The 25943-nt window shown below is 40.2% G+C and overlaps 1 protein-coding gene across 1 annotated transcript; it reads right to left on the bottom strand.

The window, feature by feature from the left end:
• Window positions 1–10208: 10208 nt before the first annotated feature.
• On the bottom strand, window positions 10209–24301 carry SPIC (Spi-C transcription factor; the record flags this gene model as incomplete). The annotated part of the gene is made up of 7 exons (XM_081084036.1): window positions 10209–10618; window positions 12891–12999; window positions 14655–14764; window positions 16537–16633; window positions 22364–22421; window positions 23957–24151; window positions 24231–24301. 7 exons carry the CDS (start codon window positions 24299–24301, stop codon window positions 10209–10211), a joined length of 1050 nt encoding a protein of 349 aa, XP_080940162.1.
• Window positions 24302–25943: the final 1642 nt, after the last annotated feature.

Here is a 25943-nt window from a genome sequence, read left to right as displayed (position 1 = left end):
TTGTAGCAAGTTAGTTTCTGGGGGCAGCAATGATGGATGCTAGTTCTGTTCAGTGACATGTGAGATGATGTAACTTGAGGCATCTAGTGATTGGTAACAATGACAGCAATGTCCTCACTTGACCAGGTCTTTGATGTGGTTTGGTCTTTATGATCCAAAGGCTGCATGGTCTTCAGGCTTCTCAGAAATTCTGTAAGCAATCTAATATCTTTCAATAAATTCCAGTATTTCAGTGAATCAAAGCTGATTTCAGTTAGCTACAACCAAGAAAGTTTACTGCTTCAAAATTTAGTACCAGGAGGTAGGGTGTTATCAGTAGCAAATGCTAAAATATGGAACTGGCAATATGAGATTTCTGAACTCGTATTAACACAGTGCTGCTTGGTACTAAGAAAACACATCTTTTGAATGCCCATTTCAGATACCATTATAAGAAAAAAATAAACTGGCAGATTATCCCAAAAGGCAGAACCAGGGATCATGAAGGACATATAAAGGGTATTCCTTGAAGAGAATGGAAATAGGACCAGTCCCATTGATTGATCAAGGAATCTACTCCTCCGCAGGCAGGAATCTCACCATTCCTGTGCAGTTGGATGAAATGTGTGTTATGGGAAAGTGATTGGGAGTTGTGTTCTGCTCTTGTCCTTTTTCACTCTGACCTTATATTATTGTCTATTGCTGGACTATGAAGAGCAAACACAGTCACAGATCAGAGGAGACTACTGAATGTTTGTATTAACCATGTTTTTAGCTTCTGTAAACTTGATGTTTTGCATCTGCCCTGTATGCATATGCCAGACACACCTGGTTTTCTGGACAACCCAATCATATGCCTGAGTCACCTTGCCTTAGCCAACTGCCACCCTCATCTTCCCCACACCTCTCCAGGGAGAGTCCTCTAGTCCACTGCAATTTTTAAATTACAAACCAACCAATTTAGAGTCTATATTAAGCATGTCAAACTCGCGGCCCACGGGCCTCATACAGCCCACAAGTATTTTTGCGGCCCAGTCACTATAAGAAATGTTTTAATACATTTCTTTAATACATTTAATATAAGGTATGTAAGAAATGTTTTAATAAAAATTTTGTAACTTAATTTTTACAATATCCTGTTATACATAATTATTAATAACAAACTACAACATTCATTAATGATTGTTTACTATAATTGTGTTGCATTCATTTCCCTTATGTGCCTTATGCACAGGTGCAGCATTTCTCTCCACTAATACTAGCAATGAATATTTTAGCAGCCGATTGCCGCGTCATTAGTCTTGGACTGAATTGTTTGGTGTGTGCAACAGGAAATTTGCTTTCAGAGAACAAGAAAAATAGGTTTATTTGTGTTACTCTTATTAATTTTGTGAAATTATTCAGTGTTAGGTAACTTAATGTTCTGGAGGTCAAAAGTCATTCCAGCCCTTTGAGGAACAGTTTTCAAACCAGAAAGTAACATTATCCATATGAGCATTGGAAATATTTGGAGTCCATTTTATATTTTCAACGTCTAGAGCATTGGAAATATTTGGGGTCCATTTTATATTTTCAACTACGGCCCGCGGGCCAGATCCGAGCCGTTTGAAATGAATAAAACCAAAAAAAAATTAAAAAAAAGACCGTACCCTTTTATGTAATGATGTTTACTTTGAATTTATATTAGTTCACACAAAAACTCCATCCATGCTTTTGTTCCGGCCCTCCAGTCCAGTTTAAGAACCCACTGTGGCCCTCGAGTCAAAAAGTTTGCCCACCCCTGGTCTAGAGCATTGGTTCTCAACCTGTGGGTTGTGACCACTTTGGCAGTCAAACAACCCTTTCACAGGGGTCGCCTAAGACCATCCTGCATATCAGATATTTACATTATGATTCATAAAAGTAGCAACATTACAGTTATGAAGTAGCAACGAAAATAATTTTATGGTTGGGTCACAACATGAGGAACTGTATTTAAAGGGCCAGAAGGTTGAGAACCACTGAAAAGGAGAGATTTTAGGGCTGTTAAAAAATCAGCACTGTCCTTTAAAAATCAATTTAAAAAGCAATGAAAAAGAAAAAACTCATGGAAAATCCAGCAACATTGATTAAATTCATAGATATGATATTGAGGAAAGAAGGACCAGATGCAAAAGAGAAAATACTGTGTGATTCCATCTTACATAATAAAAGCGAAAACATGCAAATTAACCGTCCCTCTGCTATACCCAAGCCATGCCCACCAGCCATGCCCACCAGCCAATCAGGAGCAAGTATGCAAATTAACCCAACTAAGATGGCGGCAGCCACAGAACTGGAGTGAGCAGGAGGCTTAGGTTGCCCCCAGCAATGGAGGAAGCCAAGCTTCCCACCTGCCTGGCCGGCCCTGGGCTCCGCTCAAGGCTACAAATTTTCAATTATAGAAGATAAACAAATCCCATAAAAAAGAAAAAAAGGAGAGGCTGGGAGCTTGGGTTGCCTGGGGGCGTAGCCAGCCTGAAAACAGCCCTCAGCCCCTCACCTAGGCTGGCCACACCCCCATGAGGTGAGGGTCCCCACTGGGGGGCTTGACCAGCCTGCAAACAGCCATCAGCCCCTCACCCAGGCTGGCCAGGCACTCCAGCGGGACCCCCACCCTGATCTGGGACACCCTTCAGGGCAAACTAGCTGCCCCCACCCGTGCACCAGGCCTTTATCCTATATAGTAACAGGGTAATATGCAAACTGACCCTAACAGCAGAAAGACTGGGAATGACTGGTCACTATGACTCACACTGACCACCAGGGGGCAGATGCTCAATGCAGGAGCTGCCCACTGGTGGTCAATGCGCTCCCACAGGGGGAGCTCTGCTCAGCCACAAGCCAGGCTGAAGGCTGTCAGCACAGCAGTGGTGGCGGGAGCCTCTCCTGCCTCTTTAGCAGCGCTAAGGATGTCAGACTGCAGCTTAGGCCTGCTCCCTCCTGGCAAGTGGACTTCCCCTGAGGGCTTCCGGGCTGCCAGAGGGATGTCTGACTGCCAGCTTAGGCCTGATCCCCCAGGGAGCAGGCCTAAGCCAGCAGATGGACATCCCCCTAGGGGTCCCAGACTGCAAGAGGGCACAGGCTGGGCTGAGGGACACCCCCCAAGTGCACAAACTTTTGTGAACCAGGCCTCTAGTTTATAATAATGTTCAAGAAGGTGGACATAGATTGGGAAGGAGAGTGAGAGAACCTTATGGAGTGCTGGAAGTATTGTTTTTCTTAATCTAGATGATTATTATGCAGGTGTCTATCTCATTCTACACAGTTAAGGTTAGGTATAATAATGCTCCACCTTAATGCACTTTATTCACTTTACTATATATGAGTGCCCAATCAAACAAGTAATTGCTGCCCAGTTTGGCTTAGTGCATAGAGCATCAGCCTATGGACCAAAGGGCCCCAGGTTTGATTCCAGTCAAGGGCATGTACCTCGGTTGCAGGCTCCTCCCCAGCCCAAGCCCTGGTCAGGAGGCAACCAATCGATGCAGGAGGCAACCAATCGATGTATTTCTCTCACATCGATATTTCTTTCTGTTCAGATGAGTCCCTCAGGCTAGTATTGGATATAGGAAGGATAATGGAGAGAAAATGTTTATGAAATTTTATTGTCGCTGACTGAATGATTAAACCCTTTCCATTTCCTCTTTGCAATCTGTGGTCAAATTTAGCCTTAGCTAGTTTGGTTCAGTGGATAGAGAATCGACCTGTGGATTGAAGGGTCCTGGATAAGATTCTGGTCAAGGGCATGTGCCCAGGTTTTGGGTTCGATCCCCAGTGGGGGGCATGCAGGAGACAGCTGATCAATTATTCTCTGTCATCATTGATGTTTCTATCTTTCTCCCTCTCCATTCCTCTCTGAAATCAATAAAATTATATATATTTTTAAAATTTATGTTCTTTATTAATGTTTTATAAAGCATATTTTCTTTGTGGGAGAATGAGTGTAATTGCAGAGTCCTACTTTAATGTTAGCATTAATTGAAACTGTCTTAGTCTATTCAGATGGTTATAATAGCATACTATAAACTAGGTAGCTTATAAACAACAGAAATTTATTTCTCACAGTTCAAGAGACTAGGAAGTCCAAGACCAAGGTGCCAGAGCATTCAGTGTCTGGTGAGAGCCACTTCCTGATTCAAAGATGGCTGTCTTCTTGTATCTTCACATGGTGGAAAGGGAAGGAAAGCTCTCTGGGGATCACTTTTATAAGGACACTCAAACTATTCACAAGTGTTCTACTCTCATGACTTAATCATCTCCCAAAGACCCCCACCTTCCAATGCCATCACATTGGGGGTAGATTTCAACATGAATTTCGGGGGTGTACACATTCAGTCTATAACAGAAACCCAGATTACATGTAGAGATGACCAATATCAAATTAGCCTTCATTTAATCACTCTGTCATGTTGTTGATATTTTTTTTTTCTGCTGAATGTATTGGGGTAGCATTGGTTAATCACATTATATACATTTCAGGTGTACATTATAATACACCTGTATACTCAACCGTGTGCTCACAATTTAATATCTAGCTTCCTTCTGTTACCACATATTTGACCTCCTTTACATTCTTTGTCTTCTCCCCACCCCCTTCCCCTCTGGTAACTACCATTCTGCTGTTTCTAACTATGAGTTTGTTGCTTTTTGTTTTATAACCCACACATGTTCTTTTCCTTTAAGAGTCCCTGAGGAAGAGCACCAGGAGGACACAAAGAAAAAGAAGTGAGTGGGAATGCTACAAATGGGAAAGGGCAGGCTCCAGGGGGCTCTTGGCCTGGATGAAAACGGCTCCTGTGGTCTAGGAAGCTCTCTTGCTTCACAGTTATATGGATGGAACAGGCATGAACCTGCCAAGCACGAAGTAAGAAGCAAAGTATTTCTTCCCAGGGTTCCTTATGTAATGTGGAGATTAAACCATAGCTTTCAAGCCACACTGACTAAATTCTGGTTTTACTCTAGGTTTAGTATTTGCTAGTTTCTATCATTTATCAGTCTTTTTCCTTTTCAACTTCCAGTTTGGTCTCAGCTGGACTTGTTCAAGGGAAAAAGATCGTGTTCCAGGTTTGCACCAGAAAGATAATGGGGCAAGAGCCCCTCCCTGTGGCTTAGTGGCAGGAGAGCAAGAAGCATTCGCTCTGGATCTACTCTATGGAAGAAAGAAATGAAAGGAAATAATTTTTGAGAGGTATAAGCTTTCCTTAAGTTCGGTGGCATTTTCCTTAGACCATTTTTTCTTTGGCACCACAGGTTATATAGATCATATATATTTCTCAAGTGCAGAGAAAATATCAGTTCAGGATAGCCACTGAAGATTGGAAAGCCATTAAGTGTATATTAGCATGAAATAAACACTATCATCACAATCAGTTTTGGTTTTATTGCTAAAGCCATAAGGTGTTAGTGATTTTTTTTGTTTGCTTGTTTAGTATGGCAGGAAAATGTTTAAGTGAACATATAAATCAAGTAATCTCTTCAGACATTGTTAATCTAGAAGAAAGTATTGTATATAGTCAATACTAAGAGCAAGGACAGTTAGTCTATGCTTTCATATAAGCCTTGATCATTTTATCTTTTGCTGGGAGAGTATCTCACCAAGTTGCTATAGATTATATGCTATTATTTTTTAAAAGTATGTTTTTATTGATTTCAAAGAGAGGAAGGGAAAAGGATAGTGAGATAGTAACATTGATGAGAGAAGTTTCAATCGACTATTTTCTGCACGCCCCCTCCTGGGAATTGAGCTTGCAACCTCGGCATGTGCCCTGACTGGAAATCAAACCAGGACCTCCTCTTTCATGACTCAACACTCAGCCACTGAGCCACACTGGCTAGGCAATTATATGCTATTTAATAAAAAATAGCAACGATGAAGTTCTTCTCTTCAGCATTTGCATTAAGAGAAAAATCCTGGAGATTCCAAAATGGCAGCGGAGTAAGTGGAAGCTACACTGACTTGCTTCCAGGACCAAACTGGACTTATAACTAAAATACAGAAAAACCATCCTGAATAATCAACTGAAGGCTAGCCGGAGAGAACCCTGATAACCAAGGATGGAAAGCGGAAACTGCATAGAGACTGGTAGGAAGTACAGAGGTGTGAAAGGGCAGACCCTCTGCCACAGACAGCAGCTGAAGTTCTAGAGGGATATCTCAGCTGTGGGGAGTTCTCACTGAGAACTCTGGGGTCTAAACCCAAGCTGGGCTCCCCAGCCCAGGGCACCAGAACTAAGAAAGGTGACCACAGAATATCTGGCTGTGAATAGCATCAGGGTTGCTGTCTGCTAGGGAGAGATGGCTAAAAATACAGGCAACCTCTTAAACAGCCATTGCACAAAATTATGTGTGCAGCACTCACCTTGGGTTCCAGCAGAGTGAAGGCAGAGTGGATTGGACTGTGTGAACAGAAGCCAGGGTTGGGGGCTCTGGGATTATAACTCAGAAGCCCAACTCCCATTTCTTGTGCTGAGTCATTCCCTCATATTGCAGAGGACATCTTTCTCCAGCAGACCTTTACCATCCAGGCAGCTTTTGCCTCGAGTGGGGAGGGGGAAGCAATTGCCTCACCCTATTGGAAAACTGTTGACCTACCCTCTGGGGCTTATGAGGCCCATTAAGAGAGTGAGAATAACAATCAGCCTGCAGGCAGAAGCAATTGCCCTACCCTGTTGGAAAACCTCTCACCCCATCCTGTGGTCGATAGCCTGAGGTTAATCAGACTGAATAACAATCAGACTGCAGGAAGAGGCAGGTCTCTGGAGCCTATAAGTCTTTGCCTGATCTAATTCAGGGCCTGGAACTAGAAAAAGCAGACCTTAGTGCACATCTTGGTCCTTTCCAAAGGCAGCCAGCCCCAACGGAGGAAGCCACAAGCCGGGGATTGCTGATAGCTCCAAACAGGGGACTCAGGGCCAGTCAAAAACAGCATCTGAAATGGTGCTGCACTAGAGACTTGGAGTCATAGCAGATCTACCGAATACATACACTGAGTGGCCAGGTTATTATGACCGGTCATATTATTATGACCACCCCATCAGTACAATGAAGGGAATTAGTTATGCAAATAATAATAATAATAAAACCTTGAGAGTATTTGCTTAGGAAGTTTTCAATATTCAGTATTTTTGCAAGTGTCAATGAAGTACTGATGGGTGGTCATAATAATCTGGCCAGTCATAATAATCTGGCCACTCAGTGTAGACACAAACCCAAACAGGCAGCCAAAATGGGAAGGCAAATAAGCCCCAAATGAAAAACAAGAGAATTCTTTAGAAAAAGAGCTAAATGAAATGAAGATAAGAAATTTATCAGACATAGAGTTCAGAATAATGATGGCAAGGATGCTCAACAGCATGAGAAAAAGATACAGTAACTATGAAAAAAGACCAGTCGGAAGGAATGTCATAGCACTAATAAAGAGCACATTGGAAGGAATACACAGCAGATTAGAGGAAGCTGAGTATCAGATCAGTGGATTCTATGACAGGGTAGGAAAAAAAAAAATCACTCAGAGAACCAAAAAGAAAAAAACAATTAAAAAACACAAGGACAGCTTAAGGGAGCTGTGGGACAACATGAAACGTAACAATATTCACTTTATAGGAATGCCAGAGGGGAAGAAAGTGAGAAAGAGATAGAAAATGTGTTTGAAGAAATAATGGCAGTAACCTTTCCTAATCTGGTGAAAAAAAGACAACCAACATCCTACTCAATGGGCCAAAACAAAACTATTTCCCTTAAGAACAGGAACAAGTCAGGGATGTCTGCTTTCACCACTCTTATTCAACACAGTACTGGAAGTTCTAGCCACAGTGATCAGACATGAAGAAATAAAAGGTATCCAAATTGGAAAGAAGGAAGTAAAACTCTCATTATTTGTAGATGACATAAAAATGTACATTAAAAACCCTAGAGACTCCACCAAAAAACTACTAGATTTAATAAATGAATTTGGCAATATAGCAGGATACAAAATTAACACCCAGAAATCAATGGCAATGAACTATCAGAAAGAGAAACTAAACAAGCAATCCCATTTACCATTGCAACAAAAAAATTAAGATACTTAGGAATAAACTAAACCAAGGAGGTAAAAGACTTATATTCAGAAAACTATAGGATGTTGAAAAAAGAGATAGAGCAAGATCTAAGCAAGTGTAAGAATATACCATGTTCATGGATTGGTAGAATCAATATCATTAAAATGTCCATACTACCCAATGCAATCTACAGATCCAATGCAATACCTATTAAAATACCAACAGCACATTTCACAGTTCTAGAAGAAATACTCCAAAAATTTATATGGAACAACAACAAAAAATCCTGAATAGCCAAAGCAATACTGAGAAAGAAGAACAAAGTTGGAGAAATCACAATACCAGATATCAAGTTATACTACAAAGCCACTGTAATCAAAACAGCCTAGTACTGCCGCAAGACAGACATACAGATCAATGGAACAGAACAGAGACCCCAGAAATCAACTCAAGTCATTATGTTCAATTAATTTGACAAAGGAGGAAAAAGCATACAATGGAGTCAAGATAGTTTCTTCAATAAATGATGTTGGGAAAATTGGACAGATACAAGCAAAAAAGTGAAATTAGACCACCAACTTACACCATACACAAGAATAAACTAAAAATAGATAAAAGACTTAAATGTTACTCATGAAACCATAAAAACCCATAGGCAGCAAAATCTCAGACATCTCTCATAGCAATATGTTTGCAGATATATCTCCTAGGGCTGTGGTCAGCAAACTGCGGCTAGTGAGCCACATGCAGCTCTTTGGCCCCTTGAGTGTGGCTCTTCCACAAAATACCACATGCAGGCGCACATACAGTATGATTAAAACTTCATGGCCCATGTGCAAAAGTCGGTTTTTGGCCTGGGCGAGTCTATTTTGAAGAAGTACTGTTGATATTTGGCTCTGTTGACTAATGGCTTTGCCAACCACTGTAGGGCAAAGGAAACTAAGGAGAGAATAAACCAATGGGACTACATCAAAATAAAAAGCTTCTGCACAGCAAAAGAAACTGTCAACAAAATGAAAAGGCAACCCACTGAATGGGAGAACATATTTGGCAATAATACAACTGATAAAGGGTTATTATCCAAAATTATAAGGAACTCATACAACTTAACAAAAGGAAGACAAACAATCTAAATACAAATTAAAAATGGGCAAAGGACCTAAATAGACACTTCTCCAAAGTGGATATACAGATGGCCAAAAGACATATGAAAAAATGCTCAAAATCACTGATCATCAGAGAGATGAAAATTAAAATGACAATGAGTTATCACTTCACACCTGTCAGAATAGCTACCATCAACATATCAACAAATGACAAGTGATGGCAAAGATGTGGAGAAAAGGGAACCCTAGTTCACTGCTGGTGGGAATGCAGACTGGTGCAGCCATTATGGAAAACAGTATGGAGTTTCCTCAAAAAATTAAATATGGAACTGCCATTTGACCCAGTGATCCCACTTCTAGGAATATATTCTAAGAAACCCAAAACACCAATCAGAAAGAATGTATGTACCCCTATGTTCATAGGAGTGCAATTTACAATAGCTAAGATCTGGAAACAGCCCAAGTGCCCATCAGTAAATGAGTAGATAAAAAATCTGTGGTGCATTTATACCATGGAATACTATGCAGCAGTAAAAAAGAAGGATCTCTTACCCTTTGAGACATCATGGAGGGACCTGGGGAGTATTATGCTAAGTGAAATAAGGCAGTCAGAGAAAGACAAGTATCACATGAAATCACTCATATGTGGAATCTAATGAACAAAATAGATCCAGGGACATAGAAGCATGGAACAGACTATCGAATCTCAGAGGGAAGGCGGGGGAGAGTGGGTTGGAATAGATCAATAAAAGAACTTGTATGCATATATGCATAATGCATGGACACACACAATAGGTTGTTGAAGAGGTGGGGTGGGCTAGAAGGGGTTAATGGGGGGGGAAAGAGGACATATATGTAATACTGAACAATAAAGATTTAAATATAAAAGAGAAAAATCCTGAAATTTATAGATATTTCTCTTTTTAAATTTTTATTGAATTTTATTAGTGTGACTGGTTAATAAAATTATATAGCATACAATTCTATAATTTATTAGTTATACATTTGTATTGTGGGTTCGGGGATTTCTGATATTAGGAAATCGTAATATGTAAGATTATATTTAGCAAGTATGGTAACTCCGCTCACAGCAATTGGCATATGTATAGTTACAATTTGCATTCCAGCTATTTAAACTTAGATATCCTTGACCAGGTTGAACATACTGTGAGTAGAAATAAGATGGAGAGAGTCTTTGGAGAATGGCCTCATTGAATTGGTAAGTTAGCTTTCTCCGGATTTTGATGATTTCCCCAGTTCTTCCATAATTCCTCAGTGCTCTGGCCATTTTCTGGTAAGTCATGGTCTTCCGGTTGCCTTTTCTTTTGCCCCAAAGTTGGGCAAGTTTTTCTTTGTTTTTTGATACAAACTGAAAGATGCCTTTGGTCTTATCTAGCCACTGAATACAAGATGCCATCTCAGGATTACACAGAGATTCATGAAGGTATTCGAACAGTCGGAGCTTCTTCCTGCCTAAAAAGGAGGAAAACAACATCATACTCCACTCATTGCTGTAACAAGGAACATCCTCAGGAAGGGTTTATTGACTACAACGTGGAAAGCTGTTCTGGGACTGGTTTCTTCCTTCTCATTCACGCAGGCATGCATTTATGGCATCATTTTATGGGACTTGAAAGTCAAGGGTCTTTTTGACCTTGAACTTTCAACTGGACCTTTATTTGCTGGAAAAGTTGTCAAAAAATCTTGTATCATCGCCGAAACCGATTTGGCTCAGTGGATAGAGCGTCGACCTGTGGACTGAAGGGTCCCAGGTTCGATTCCAGTCAAGGGCATATATCTCAGTTACGGGCACATCCCCAGTAGGAGATGTGCAGGAGGCAGCTGATCGGTGTTTCTCTCTCATCGATGTTTCTAACTATCTCTTTCCCTTCCTCTCTGTAAATAATCAATAAAATATATTAAAAAAAAAAATCTTGTATCATCCTTCAATGATAAAGAGAAGCCTGGAACCTCTTTACCTAAATCTCCCATTTCTCATGTGGTCTTTTTCTATAGTTAAATCTTAACTACTATTTTTATATCAAGTGTTAAACTTTCTACAGACCAACAAAACTGAGCAAAAACTCAAGAAACTTCAGGAATGGATGACCAAGTTTAGTGGTTTTAAAGAGAAGCCCCAAAAGCCATTTTCAGAAAGCAAGTCATTTGAAGGTCTTTATTCAAATGAGTTGTCAAAATGAGGTAAGGAATATGAATCCATTTTGTAAAAGGCAAAACACTATGCAAACCTAAGTGAAATTGATAACAGAGACTTAGGTAAAAATGCGAACTCTGGGTCTGCATAATTTCTTGAAAAAGCAAGTATAGAGAAAACTGGAGTGGAAAATGCCAAAATATCTTCATGACATTTTGATATTGTTTATGAGCAATGACAATGGGCACTGTGATATTTTTTCATTGCTGTTACATAAAATGGTACTGCCAGAGTTTTTCTCGTTAGGAGCATAGCCCATTACATTTTAGAACTACTAGACAGGAAACTTCAGGAAGATTTGTTGTGGTTTTTTGTTTGGTTGGTTGATTGGATATTTTTAGCAGAACAAAGAACAAAGGTGACCACCCATTTTGTAACTTGGGGGTTGGCCTGTAAATGCCATGCCTCATCAGATCTGTCAGGAGCTAAAAAAAAAAAAAAAAAATCCATGGCCAAATTCCATTTCCCCCTTGAGAAAGTAAAATACTGGATTTCCAAACTGCTTTAAACAGCCTCTGGGGAGTCATACTCTTGCATCAGTCATCAGTCATCCAAAAACCTCAAAGGTTTCTACAAAGATTATCTTTTGTGTTGTATTATCTTGAGTTTATGAACTGAGTAATGAAAGGGACTTACCAAAAACAAATCATGAATTAAAAGTTACAACCTTGACCCTGCCTCCCACCCCCCCACCCCACACACACTTCATAAAAATAAAAAATAAAAAAATAAAAAAGTCACAACCTTAAACAAACTCACTGCCTCTCATCCAGTGGTTAAATCAATTATAATGAATCCACAATTTTTAAAAAAAAAATGTTTAAATTTTTATTTTTTTAAAATAAAAGTATTATATGCTCATGGTAAATGATTAAAACAGAAGCATAAAGTGAAAGTAAAAGTTCTAGTCTATCTTACATATTTCTAGAAAGTGTTTTTCTTATTTTTTGCATATACAAACATGCATATTCTTTAAAAAATTACAAATGGTGCCCTGGCCAGGTGACTAGGTTGGAGTGTTGTCCCGTACACCAAAAGGTTGAGGGTTCAATTCCCTGTCAGGCACATAACCTAGGTTTTGTGTTCAATCCCTGGGGGCACACGAGAGGCAACTGATCCATGTTTCTCTCACATCAGGAGTTCAAACTGATAAAATATCAAATTATTATGGAACTTTTTTTTGCAGAAAACTTAATAAAGAAGATGACTTCTATCCCAAGGACTTCACAACTGGAATAAGAATGCTAAAATAACTTGTGAAAAATTCCCTTTTGATACCTAAAATATACTATATACACATTATGTATTTATTTGAGTTAAGTGGATACTTTGCAGCTTTGTAATATCTCTATGAAGCAATAGGAAAGCTCATCCAAGATGAACAGCTTGGAGTAGTTCAGTCTGTCTGAGTTAAATTATGATCAATTGTGATTAGAGAATATCTTGCAAATACAATTCCAAACAGATATGAAATCCCCTTAAAACTGGTTTGAGGGAGACCTGGTTCTTTTATACGATGGATCCATGTACCTTTTCCTCCCTTTTGCTGGAGAACAGGAAATTGTACCATCTGGTTTTCAGGGATGTTCTGCAGAGACTGATGAATATTCCCTTCAAGACAGAGGTCCACAGGACGGTTCTATACAAACAATGCAGCAGGATGTTAAGTGGGACTTTCCATGTGGCCCTCGGTGGCTAAAGTCAAACGCTGGGGGCAAAAGAGTGTTAAACATCCAGATTCTCCAAAGCACTACCCTCAGCTGCAGCCAGATATCTCCCAGGGCAGAACTAGCATATCTGCAGAGGACCTAGGGATGGAGGGTCATCTTTGGGTTTGTGAGGAGTTCCATATTGTCCTCTGCCAATGAGAAAGGACAGGGATGGCTTCCCTCCCCTGAAAATACCAATGAGAACGCAAGTCCAAAAAGAGTCAGTAGCAGGAATTTAGGTGTCAGCAAAAAGGGGAGACGGGCTTCCATTCTTGCTTTGGATGCCCATCCAGGCAAGAGGAGATAAGAGGAGAAAGATGGCAACCAAAGGAGGGCAGAGCCAAGAAAGGGGGCAGGAGCTCCTACCATTACATATGTCAAGGATATGTGGATCTCCATGGGTGGAAGGGGCTGAACTTGAGCGATCTTACCACACCCCATGCAAGAGGGCTGCCGAACAGCCAAGGACTTCCCAACCACAAGAGGCAGTGCAGTGTGTGTATGCCAGGCTGTGGGAATTGAAGTGGAAGGAGGGTTGCCAGATTTAGCAAATGGAAATATGAGGCATCCTGCATTTTACTTGGCAACCCTAAATGGAGGCAGAAGAGCTTAAGCTGGAACCAAAAACTCCCTCTTCAAAGAAATGTCCTGTGGAAAGGCCGTGACAGAACAATTTACAGGGTCACAAAAAAAGATTTTTGCATAGCACGGTTGCAAGTAATGACAGAAGAAAAAGGAAAATCATTTCCATTTACTCCCCACTACATTAAGACTGCTTTCATAAAATGGACACATCAGAACAATGTAAAAGAACACACGGATGGAGAGAGATGGCGGGGATATTTACTTTTGCAGGAAGCTACTAAAATATAAATTAATTGGTCCAATACATATAGTTAGTGCCTGGGGTGTGGGGGAATAGGACAGATGAAAACAAAATTGTAGGTGAAGCCAATGCAGGGGATGTTTGGGCGTTTGCCCTCTGGTTTTTAGGGACCCATCATAACTGTTCTGCAATTTTCCGGATGGACTTAAGAGAAGCAGTGATCTTAGAACCTTGAAAGCGCCTCCTCTTTCTAGAAGTCATTCAAACCAGTCTGCCGCTGGGTGAGGAGCAATAACAAAGGGCAGTTTCCTTCTTCACAGCACTGCTCATCGTCACCCACATTGCCTGTCAAATTCATACCCTGGCTCCTATTTGGCTCAGTGGATAGAGCGGCGGCCTGAGGACCGAAAGGTCCCGGGTTTGACTCCGGTCAAGCGCATGTACCTTGGTTGCGGGCTCATCCCCAGTAGGGGGTGTGCAGGAGGCAGCTGATTGACGTTTCTCTCTCATCGATGTTTCTAACTCTCTATCTCTCTCCCTTCCTCTCTGTAAAAAATCAATAAAATATATTTTTAAAAAATTCATACCCTGATTGATGGTAGCCATGAGTAAGCAACCATGAGTAAGCATTTGCAGTCTGTGCTTTCAGCTGGGTTTCAGCTATCATTCATCAAGTGCCAAGGGGAAAGCTGTTGTGAAGGGGAAATTTACCTGTTACTTCGGGGGTTTGGGGAGAGGCCTCCTGGTGCGTATACTCACTATTACTGTTTTCCAGTTATAGACAGGTTGCTCTGGAGGCAGCATACCATAGCAGCTGGGACTTCCTGTGACATAACAGTGGTTGAGGACATTCACATAGTCTTTGCAATCTAAGGTAAAAACACAAATTCAAAAAGATAAGTTTATGTTTGTATGTATATGTGCTTATACGTATAAGCTTATGTATGCAATTGCTTCCACCCATGTTCTTTTCATCACTTAGCATTTCCTTAGGGTGTTTATTGCATTATGCTGATATTACAGATACATTTTTATATATTCCATTTCTCCTACTAGAGTACATGCTCCTTGCAGGACGAGATCGCATGAGTTCTTGTATATTAGAACTTCCAATACCCTGTGTAAACTCAATTGTTAAAATATCTGCATCTCATCTAGGCTATACTTCTATGGTCTATGGGATAATGGGTAAGAAAGAATAGCATACTTATTTTTTCCAGTAGAATATATTTTGCTTGGGTGTAACGTCTTTAAAATAAACTAGAATAATTGAAGAGCCCTTTCTGAAAATGTCAGTAAGATATTTATAATAATAAAAGTGGCCCTGACCGGTTTGGCTCAGTGGATAGAGTGTCGGCCTGTGGACTGAAGGGTCCCGGGTTTGATTCCGGTCAAGGGCATGTACCTTGGTTGTGGGCACATCCCCAGTGGGAGGTGTGCAGGAGGCAGCTAATCAATGTTTTTCTCTCATCGTTGTTTCTAGCTCTCTATCCCTCTCCCTTCCTCTCTGTAAAAATCAGTAAAATATATTAAAAAAAAATAAAAAATAAATAAAAGCGTAATATGCTAATTAGACCGGACAGCCGAATGACCTTCCGGATGTCATTCCAGACATCCTTTTGGATGAAGCCATGGTGGCGGGGGCCGAAGCAGAGGTGGTTAAAGATGATCAGGCAGGCAGGGGAGCCGTTAGGGGCAATCAGGCAGGCAGACAAGTAGTTAGGGGTGATCAGGCAGGCAGGCAGAGTGGTTGGGGCAATCAGGCAGGTAGGTGAGCAGTTAGGGGCAATCAGGCAGGCAGGCAGGCAGAGTGGTTGAGGCAATCAGGCAGGCAGGCAAGTGGTTAGGGGTGATCAGTTAGGCAGGCAAGCAGGTGAGCCATTAAGGGCATCAGGCTGGCAGGCAGAGTGGTTAAGGGCATTCAGGCAGGCAGGCAGGCAAGCAGGCAAGCAGTTAGGGGCAATCAGGCAGGCAGGTGAGTGGTTAGTGGCAATCAGGCAGGCATGCAGAGTGGTTAAGGGTGATCAGGCAGGCAGGCAAGCAGTTAAGGGCATCAGGCAGGCAGGCAGAGAGGTTAGGGGCAATTAGGCAGGCAGGCAAGTGGTTAGAGGTGATCAGGCAAGCAGGTGAGCAGTTAGGGGCATCAGGCAGGCAGGCAGAGTGATTAGGGGCAATCAGGCAGGCAGGCAGGTGAGAGGTTAGGAGCCAATGGTCCCGGATTGTGAGAGGAATGTCCAACTGCAGGTTTAGGCCCGATCCCACAGGATCCCTGTGGGATCGGGCCTAAACCGGCAGTCAGACATCCCCCGAGGGGTCCTGGATTGCAAGAGGGTACAGGCCAGGCTGAAGGACCCCTCCGCCTCATGCATGAATTTCGTGCACTGGCCTCTAGTGCTTAATAAAAAATGATATGTCTTAGTATTCCTGTGTGGAATGTCGTTCTCTACGTATTTTGCATTTTATATGTGAGACTTTAGATTGATTTAGGCTAGGTAACCCTGGATGCATTTTGCCTTTGTTAGAATTAATTCTAGCTGCATTGGGTAAAAACAGTCTTCTCTGTTCTGATCATTATTCTTGCATATGTATGTTACCAACCAGCCATTTGATGTAGCAGCAGAAGAAGGAGGTAACATCTTACCTGGCAGGTACTGAAGATCTCCAGTTGAATGTTGCCTCAGTACGTCAAAAGCATCTTCAAATGCTTGGCCCAGCCTATCTTGTTCAACACAAGCCTGCTAGAACAATAGCAATACTCTGGAGTTGTGAAATTATCAGTTGGAGGGTTTCTCAACCATGGCACTATGACATTTTAGGTTGGCCAAGTCTTTTTTGGGGCGGAAATCGGGGGTCTGTTATGGGCATTTTAAGGTGTTTAGCAGCATCCCAGGCCTCCATCCACTTACTAGATACCAGGAGCACTCCAACAGCTGTGACAATCAAAATGTCTCAAATATATTCAAATATATCCTTGGGGACAAATTCAACCCTAATTGAGAGCCATTGCTCTATAATACATATTTAGAGACCAGTATTCATACTATATAGTATAGTATTTTTTAAATGGTGTTTTTTATTGATTTTTTGGATAAGAGGAAAGGAAAGGGAGAGAGAGATAGAAAAATTGATAAGGGAGAACATTATTGTTGTAGCTGGTTTGGCTCAGTGGGTAGAGCATCGGCCTGCAGACTGAAAGATCCTGAGTTTGATTCTGGTCAAGGGCATGTACCTGTGTTGCAGGCCCCTCCCAGGCCCAGGCCCTGATGTAGGAGGCAACCAATCATGTGTTTCTCTCACATTGATATTTCTGTCTGTTCCTCTCCCTAAAAATCAATGGAGCCCTAACCGGTTTGGCTCAGTGGATAGAGCGTCGGCCTGCAGTCTGAAGGGTCCCAGGTTCGATTCCGGTCAAGGGCATGTACCTTCGTTGCGGGCACATCCCCAGTAGGAGGTGTGCAGGAGGCAGCTGATCGATGTTTCTTTCTCATCGATGTTTCTAACTCTCTATCCCTCTTCCTTCCTCTCTGTAAAAAATAAATAAAATATATTTTTTTAAAAAATCAATGGGAAAATATCTTCAGGTGAAGGTGAGGATTAAAATTTTAAAAAAGAAACATCATCAATCAGCTGCCTACTGCACACGCCACACTGGGAATTGAGCCTCCAACCTGAGCATGTGCCCTGACCAGGACAGGAATTGAACTGGCTACCTCCTGGTGTGTAGGTCGATGCTCAACCACTCAGCCACACCAGACAGGCTATAGTAAAGTATTTTAACATTCTTGTAAAATTTTTCAAGGAATTGTAGAGCTGAAGACTGATTTGGAAAATGGGATCAATAAATTATCTTTGTGAATAGAATGTCGGCCTGCAGACTGAAAGGTCCCAGGTTTGATTCCAGTCAAGGGCATGTACCTTGGTTGAGGTCACATCCCCAGTAGGAGGTGTGCAGGAGGCAGCTGATTGATGTTTCTCTCCCATTGATGTTTCTAACCCTCCCTCTCCCTTCCTCTCTGTAAAAAGTCAATAAAATATATTTTTAAAAATTACCTTTAATCAAGAATCTGAAATGTTATTTAAGAACAAAATGCTCTTAATTTCTTTTTTTCTTTTGTTAATCCTCAACCAAGAATATATTTCCATTGATTTTTTAGAGAGAGTGAAAGGGAGTGGGAGAGACAAAGAAAGAAACATTGATGCAATTGGTTGCCTCCCACAAACACCTCAGCCTGGCCTGTACCCTCTCCAAACTGGCAGTCGGACATCCCTCTCGCAATCTGGGACCACTGGCTCCTAACCACATACCACCTGCCTACCTGATCACCCCTAACCACAAATTTCATGCACTGGGCCTCTAGTAAATAAATAAATAAGCTTTTTTAAAAAAGATTTAAAGTAGAAGGGTTGTACAAACCATTTCTTACTCTTATTAATCTAATCCATGTATTTTATTTTCAAAATGGAAAATGAATAAAGATTTTTACATGACCACTTACCATACTTCTTATTAACTTGGCAATTCTGAAAAAGATTAATATTTAAAAAACAAAATTAAGTAGTGTCTCTATTTAATTTTTCTCTGAATTAAAAGATCTTACTCAAAATTTTTTCTAAAAAATGTCTTACATAAACCAAGAGTACCATCTGATTAGTATATATGATGAGTACAAATTTTCTTCCTATAAACATTTTTTTCTCTTCTATCATTACAAAACTTCTTCAATTTAAAAAAGCTAAATAGAATTAATTACCTACATGATTTAACTTATAAGAGAATACAGAAATAACACGTATATATTTAAATATTTAAAAGTATTTCTAAGTTCTGATAATCAAAATTATTTTCTCCATTAAGCATAGCTATTTGGTTTTAGCAGTGATTTTTTAAAACATTTCTGATGTTCTATAGCCTTCAGAGAATCTGGTAAAAGACATACTTTTTCCCTTATGAAATGTAGAATTATATCACAAATAAAATATAGGCTTTGAAACCCATCCATGGACTTCCTAAAATCCTGAGTTAAGAACCCTGATCCATAATTTTATATTATCTACTTTCTTATCCCTGTAAGTAATTTAGATTTTTGTTTTAAATAAACAATTATCACACTGACCCACATTAAATGTTTTTTAATTCTACTTTCTATAAAACTTCACACACAGAAATAAATCCACATAACAATAAAGTGTATGGGGTAACCAACATTGCTTATCATTTCATTTAGGACACCTAACAACTGTTTATACAAGTTGTTAACATTTATCCTGCAAACACAATGAGCTTACTCTAATATTTAATACAGCATTATACAATGAGATGATAGGATCACTATATCATGTCAGTTAAAAGAGAATACAAAAAGAAAAGCCATAAAATCCGAAACTATTGAGATGACGGGTGTTAATATTATTGTGGTCATCATTTCCTAATATTTGCTTATATCAAATCATCATGTTGTACACCTGAAATTTATACAATATTATACATTAATTATACTTCATAAAAGCTGGGAAAAATGTATCCTTCAAAAGCCACATCAATGACTTTCAATTAAATATGTCTCTACTTGCAAGCGCCAAAGCAAATACATGAGTGTTGTACTTTGAATTAAATACTTAAATGAAGCTACTCCTTTTTTACTACAATACCCCACGAAACTGCCACAACTCTCAAAAGCAGCAAACTCAAAGGGAAGAAAAAAGTTTGAAAAACGTATTGATCACTCTGCTGCTTAATATATCTTGTATCAGGACAACCAGTAAAAAAAACACACTCATTAGACCAAAGGAGAAAATGATTAACCATTTTTATAAGACGCTTTGAAAAGAACAAGTTTAACACTTACCAGGAAGGCACTTCAACCCCTTACAATGATGTTTCATGAATATCAGAATCGTTAAGACAGAACTGTCAAGAACTCACTGCAGAATTGCATTAAATAGCTGTTTTTAAGGAAGTGCTACAAAAGGGGATTTTTTTTAAAAGATACAGTGCCTTCATAATTTCTCTGTCATGATACGGCCAGTGGACACCAGGGGCTAATATTTTGAAGAGGCGCAGAATAGTTTGTATCCTATGGGCTCAAGCATTAGAACAAACCCCACGAAACCCCCACCCAGTGTAAGCTGCAGCCCTGAGGCCTGCACAGCCCTGTTGGAAACTCTGACCTGTGCAATGCTTGCCCCTCCTTTTTTTTTTATTCCTGTTACTTCTCCCCTGATTCTGGACCTTAATCGCCTTTCTTTCTTTTCTTATATGTATTTTTTATTTTTCTTAAATATACTTTCATTGATTTCAGAAAGGGAGAGAGAGAAATCAATGAGAGAGAATCATTAATTGGCTGCCTCCTGCATACCCCGCTGCAACCCAGGCATGTGCCCTAATCAGGAATCGAATTGTGACCTCCTGGTTCATAGGTCGACACTCTATCACTGACCCAGGCCAGCAGGGCAATATAGGGCCTTTCTTGTTCGGACTATTTAGCAGCTGTCTCATTCTGATCTCCCCAAATGGGTCTCTTTACTCTCAAACTTCTTTACTCATACCGTGATTTACTGATCGCCTTACTTACGAGTTTTTAAAGGCATAGGCCTTGCCTTGGCATTGGAGGCTATTCATTCCAGTCTTAGTTCTATTGACCATAGTACATTTTATTTATTTCTTTACTTACTTAGTTACTTACTTGCTTGTTTACTTATTTATAATACTCATCTCTGATTATTTATTTATTTACTTATGTATTATTTATAATATTCACCTGAGGATATTTTTTCCATTGAGCCTCAGAGAATGGAAAGGAGGGAGAGGGTGAAACATTGACATGAGAGAGATACAGATTGGTTGCCTCCCACATGAGCCCGACCCTGGGGCCAGGGATCAAACCTACAACTCAGTCCAGCCAGTGTTGCTCAGTGGTTGAGTGTTGACTTAGGAACCAGGAGACCCCAGTTTGATTCCCAGTCATTAATTTCCAGTCAGGGTGCATACCCATCATTGATATTTTTATCTCTCTCCCTCTCCCTTCCTCTCTGAAATCCATTAAAAAATGTATTAAAAAAAAAAAGGAAAAAAATACATGCACCCTATGTTCCTAGAAGCACAATTTACAAAAGCTCAGACTTGAAAATAGCCTAAATGCCCAATAACAGATGAGTGGATAAAAAAAACAATGGTAGCTGTAGCCGTTTTGGCTCAGAGCGTTGGCCTGCGGACTGAGAGGTCCCGGGTTCAATTTCGATCAAGAGCATGTACCTTGGTTGCGGGCACATCCCCAGTGGGGGGTGTGCAGAAGGCAGCTAATCTATGTTCCTCTCTCATCGATGTTTCTAACTCTCTGTCCCTCTCCCTTCCTCTCTGTAAAAAAATCAATAAAAAATATATATTTTTTTAAAAAGCCCTAACTGGTTTGGCTCAGTGGCTAGACGCAGCCGTGGGCAAACTATGGCCCGCGGGCCGGATCCGGCCCGTTTGAAATGAATAAAACTATTGAAAAAAAAGACCGTACCCTTTTATGTAATGATGTTTACTTTGAATTTATATTAGTTCACACAAACACTCCATCCATGCTTTTGTTCCGGCCCTCCGGTCCAATTTAAGAACCCATTGTGGCCCTCAAGTAAAAAAGTTTGCCCACCCCTGGCGCTAGAGCGTCAACTTGTGGACTGAAAGGTCCCAGGTTCGATTCCGGCCAAAGGCATGTCTTGGTTGCGGGCACATCCACAGTAGGAGATGTGCAGGAGGCAGCTGATCGATGTTCCTCTTTCATCGATGTTTCTAACTCTCTATCTCTCTCCCTTCCTCTCTGTGAAAAATCAATAAAATATATTAAAAAAAAAAAAAGAAAGAAAAGAAAAACCCTAACTTAACTCTGGTGCCGTGTCACATATAGAAATTTTTTGATATTTGCAACCATAGTAAAACAAAGATTTATATTTTTGATATTTATTTTATATATTTAAATGCCATTTAACAAAGAAAAATCAACCAAAAAAGTGAGTTCGCGTGTCACCTCTGACACGCGTGTCATAGGTTCGCCATCACTGGCCTATGTAATACTTTCAACAACAAAGATTAAAAAAACAAAACAAAACAAACAAACAAACAGCAACCTGAAACAGAGGTAAGTACCTTTCGCCAGGAATTCAGAAATCAAACCTTTGGTCTACGGGCCGATGCTCGAACCACTGAGCCAAACCAACCAAAACTACCAGCGCTCATTTTAGAGGAGGTGCTACTGCTTTCCCTCACACTTGGATCCTGTAGATGTTTAGTAGAGGTTTAGCAAATAGTAGAGATTTATGGGTGCTGATGTACCAGTAAACTGCTTGAAGCTGCTGCATTTGCCAAGGGCGTCAAGTTTTCTTCCTTACCTTGAAGGTCTCTTTGTGTTGGTTTCCAGTGGCTCTGACGGAAACTATGGGTGCTCCGTCCACCTAAAAATGCTTCATTCTCAGCCCACCCATCTTACCTGTTCTTCTGAATCCAATCTAGCATCCACAGGTACCAGGTAGAAATAACTCACTCCTCTGAAACACAAGCCTGCATCAACCTAACTCACCGCAACTTTCTGCCGCTTTAATACCTGTCACCTGTAGCCAGGGGGGAAACCACCCAAGGATTTCTAGTCAATCTTCTACAGGGTGGGGGAGAGATTTTTCTAATCAGCATTTTGGAATCCTAAATCACCGTTGATATGGGACTATTGTTCTAAACTACTTTGTTGAGCTGTTTTGTTTTGCAAATATACACACCATCCCTCTTCTGAAATGTAGATGTTTTATATAATCCTATTGAGCCTGAATGGTTTAGTGATTGAGCCTTGACCTATCAACCAGGAGGTCACAGTTGGATTCCCAGTCCTGGCATATATCCGGGTTGCCAACTAGATCCCCAGTGTGAGGTGTGCAGGAGGTGGCCTATCAATGATTCTCTCTCATCATTGATGTTTCTATTTCTTTCTCCCTCTCCCTTCCTCTCTTAAATTAATAAAAAATACATATTTAAAATATATACAATAATAATTCTATATAAAAATATTATATATATAATATATTTTATATATATATATATATATATATATATATATATATATATATCCCTTGCAGATAGGGCTATATATTATCCCTATCTGTGGTTGATGAGTTTTTAATCTGTACTGTCTGCAAATCTATGTCCTCTTCAGGCCACTTTTTTATTATGTTCATTTATCCAATATATATTACTGAGCACTGCCTTATGTTCAGCCTGACAGCCCTGTACAAGTTCTAATGAGGAGAAATGACTTTAAAAAACAAAAAAATCTAGAGAAGAATGACATAATGGTAAGCGCTGAGAAAACGATTAGAGAAAGGTGATGGAGAGTATGTGATCCTGGCAAATGGTCAAGAAAATCCTCTGGCAGAAACATGTGTGAACTGAAATCCAAGGGTAAGAAAGAGGGAGCAAAAGAAAAGCAGAGATGCAAAGATCAGAAGTTTCTCCTGACAGAGAGAGCAACAAGTACAAAAAAACTTAAGATAGAAATGGGTTTGGCTTCTTCAAGGCACCGGAAGAAGGGGTGCTAAAACAAAAGGAGCCTGTGGGCCAAGAGCAAAGTTAGAGAGGAAAAAGGGGGAGAGGGTCCAGCTCAACTCACACATTAAGCCAAAAGACTAAGAAAAGCCCTAGCTGGATTGGCTCAGTGGATAGAGCGTCAGCCTGTGGACTGAAGGGCCCCAGGTTTGATTCCTGGCAAAGGCACATGCACATGCCCGGGTTGTGGGCTCCACCCCCAGTATGGGGCCTGCAGGAGGCAGCCAATCAATGATTCTCTCTCATCATTGATGTTTCTATCTCTCTCTCTCCTGCTCCCTTCCACTCTGAAATCAATAAAAAAATATTTTTAAAGAATAATAATTACTTGCTCTCAATTATTCTTTAAATTTTACTGAGACTCGTTCTGAGACTCAACATAGGACCTCTCTTTCTATCTTTACTTTTGGATTTTTAATAACTGAAACAAAAAATGTTCTAAAACCGAAGCTTCTAAAAGAACCATGTGTTGTTCTTGCCAGACATGTACCTCTCTTCAAACTTTACGTTGGCCTCCTGTTGAGCCTTGCATTTTAGAGTCGGGTCTCTGAAGAGGTCCTTGCTGACAACAATTTTGTCCAAGGGAAGATCCACAGAGTACTTATGGGCATGAGGTGACTGGAATTCACAGAAGACTTGATCTTTGACCTCTTGGCAATTTTCTTCTTGCCCATGGCAGTTGTCACTTTATGGTGATAGAGGGCAATGCCATCCACCAGAGCATGGCTGAAGGGAAGTCTGAGGTGGCATCATCAATGTTCTACACAATGACGGCTTTGTATCCGGAGTAGCGTCCAGCCAGGACCAGCACCACTTTCCCGGGTTTCTTGCCCATTTCGAAGGCAGCCACTCAGGCCTAGAGCAGAAAGAAAACCCAACATAGTATCTCTCTTGATGAATGTTTCAATTGCACTTGAATCAAGGTATATTCTGCAATTATTGTATGAAGGGCCAAATAAATGTCAGGTCTAGGTGGTTCACATCCTTATTGACTTTTCAATAAGATTAGACACCACAAAGAGTAATATCCAACTATAATTGTGGATTTGCCTATTTTTTCCCTTCAGTTCTGTCAACTTTTGCTTCCAGTGTTTTGAGTCTCTATTACTAGGTTTATACTCATTTAGAATTATTATGTGCTCCTGGTGAATTAAGCCTTTTGATATCATAAAACTTCTGTCTTTCTTTCTGGTAATCCTTGAAGTCTACTTTGACATTAACTATACCAGGATTTTCACTTTCCTTTTACTTTTTATCCTTTTTACTTTCAACATGTCCACATTGAGTCTTTATATTTAAAATATGTCTCTTTAAGCAACATATAATGTGGGTGTTGCTTATCCAGTTTAACGGTATCTGCCTTTTTAGTCTAATTTAGTAATTACTGATATGGCTAAGTTTAATAATGTAATAATATAAGTTTTTATAATGTAATGGCATGTTATGATATAATATACTTCTGTAATTTATTTGTAGTGGTTGCTCCAGGAATTACAATATTCATTTTGAATTTATCACAGATTATCTCTAGTTATGATTATACCATTCATGCATAACATACGCATATACTTATCAGTATATTCAGTATAATTCCTTTTTCATTTCTTCTTATCCTTTGTGCTACTCTCAGCATATATTTACTTTAGATGTTATCATAATGGATTATTTAACTTTCACAATAATACTATGTGGTGGTATTATTATCCCTGGATTCCAATTGCGGCTCCAGATCTATGTGAACTTGAACAGATCACTTAGCCTCTGATCCCTCTCTGTAAAATGTAGATAATTTTTTTTTATCACATAGAGCTACTGTAAAAATCTGAGTGAATCCATGTTAATGTACTTTAGATAGTCCTAGCACTCAATAAATGTCAGGTCCCACTTTATTTTCACAGATGAAGAAATAGAAGGTCAGAGAGGTGAAGTGACTGACTCAAAATCACACAGCTACTGAGTAAAGGTGTGAGGGTTTTCAAACCAGTTCTACCTAACTCCAACCAAAACTGTTTAACCATTCAGCTGACTTTGCGCCCTTATCTATGGAGTAAGACTGAATGAGAATAAGATTTCGATAACCGATAATTGCCTTATAACAAAGGGCTTTGGAAAGGTTTTATTGAGATTGCGCAGAAGGACTAGTGAATATGCACTAATGTAACCTTGTATCACCAAAAACTCCTATTTTACCACATCTGGGACCTGTAGGCTAGTTGGCAAGTGGCAGAGCCAGGACTCAAATCCACATCTTCCCTTGCGGTCCCTGGTGCCTCTTCCCAATAACCAGGTTGCACAAATATTCTCCATAGGCTTCATGCCTTTACTGTAGTTACTTTAATCGCTCTTGCTAGCCCTAGCCAGTTTTGTTCAGTGGTTGGAGCATCAGCCCTCGGACTGAAGGGTCCCAGGTTTGATTCCAGTCAAAAGCACAGACCTCAGTTGCAGGTTCGATCCTAGACCCCCATCAGGTCGCATGC

Source organism: Myotis nattereri, assembly GCF_964212035.1.
Source record: "Myotis nattereri genome assembly, chromosome: 2".
Lineage (NCBI taxonomy): Eukaryota > Metazoa > Chordata > Mammalia > Chiroptera > Vespertilionidae > Myotis > Myotis nattereri.
The sequence above is the reverse complement of the archived record's forward strand: the minus strand, read 5'-3'. Positions and strand labels throughout refer to the sequence as shown.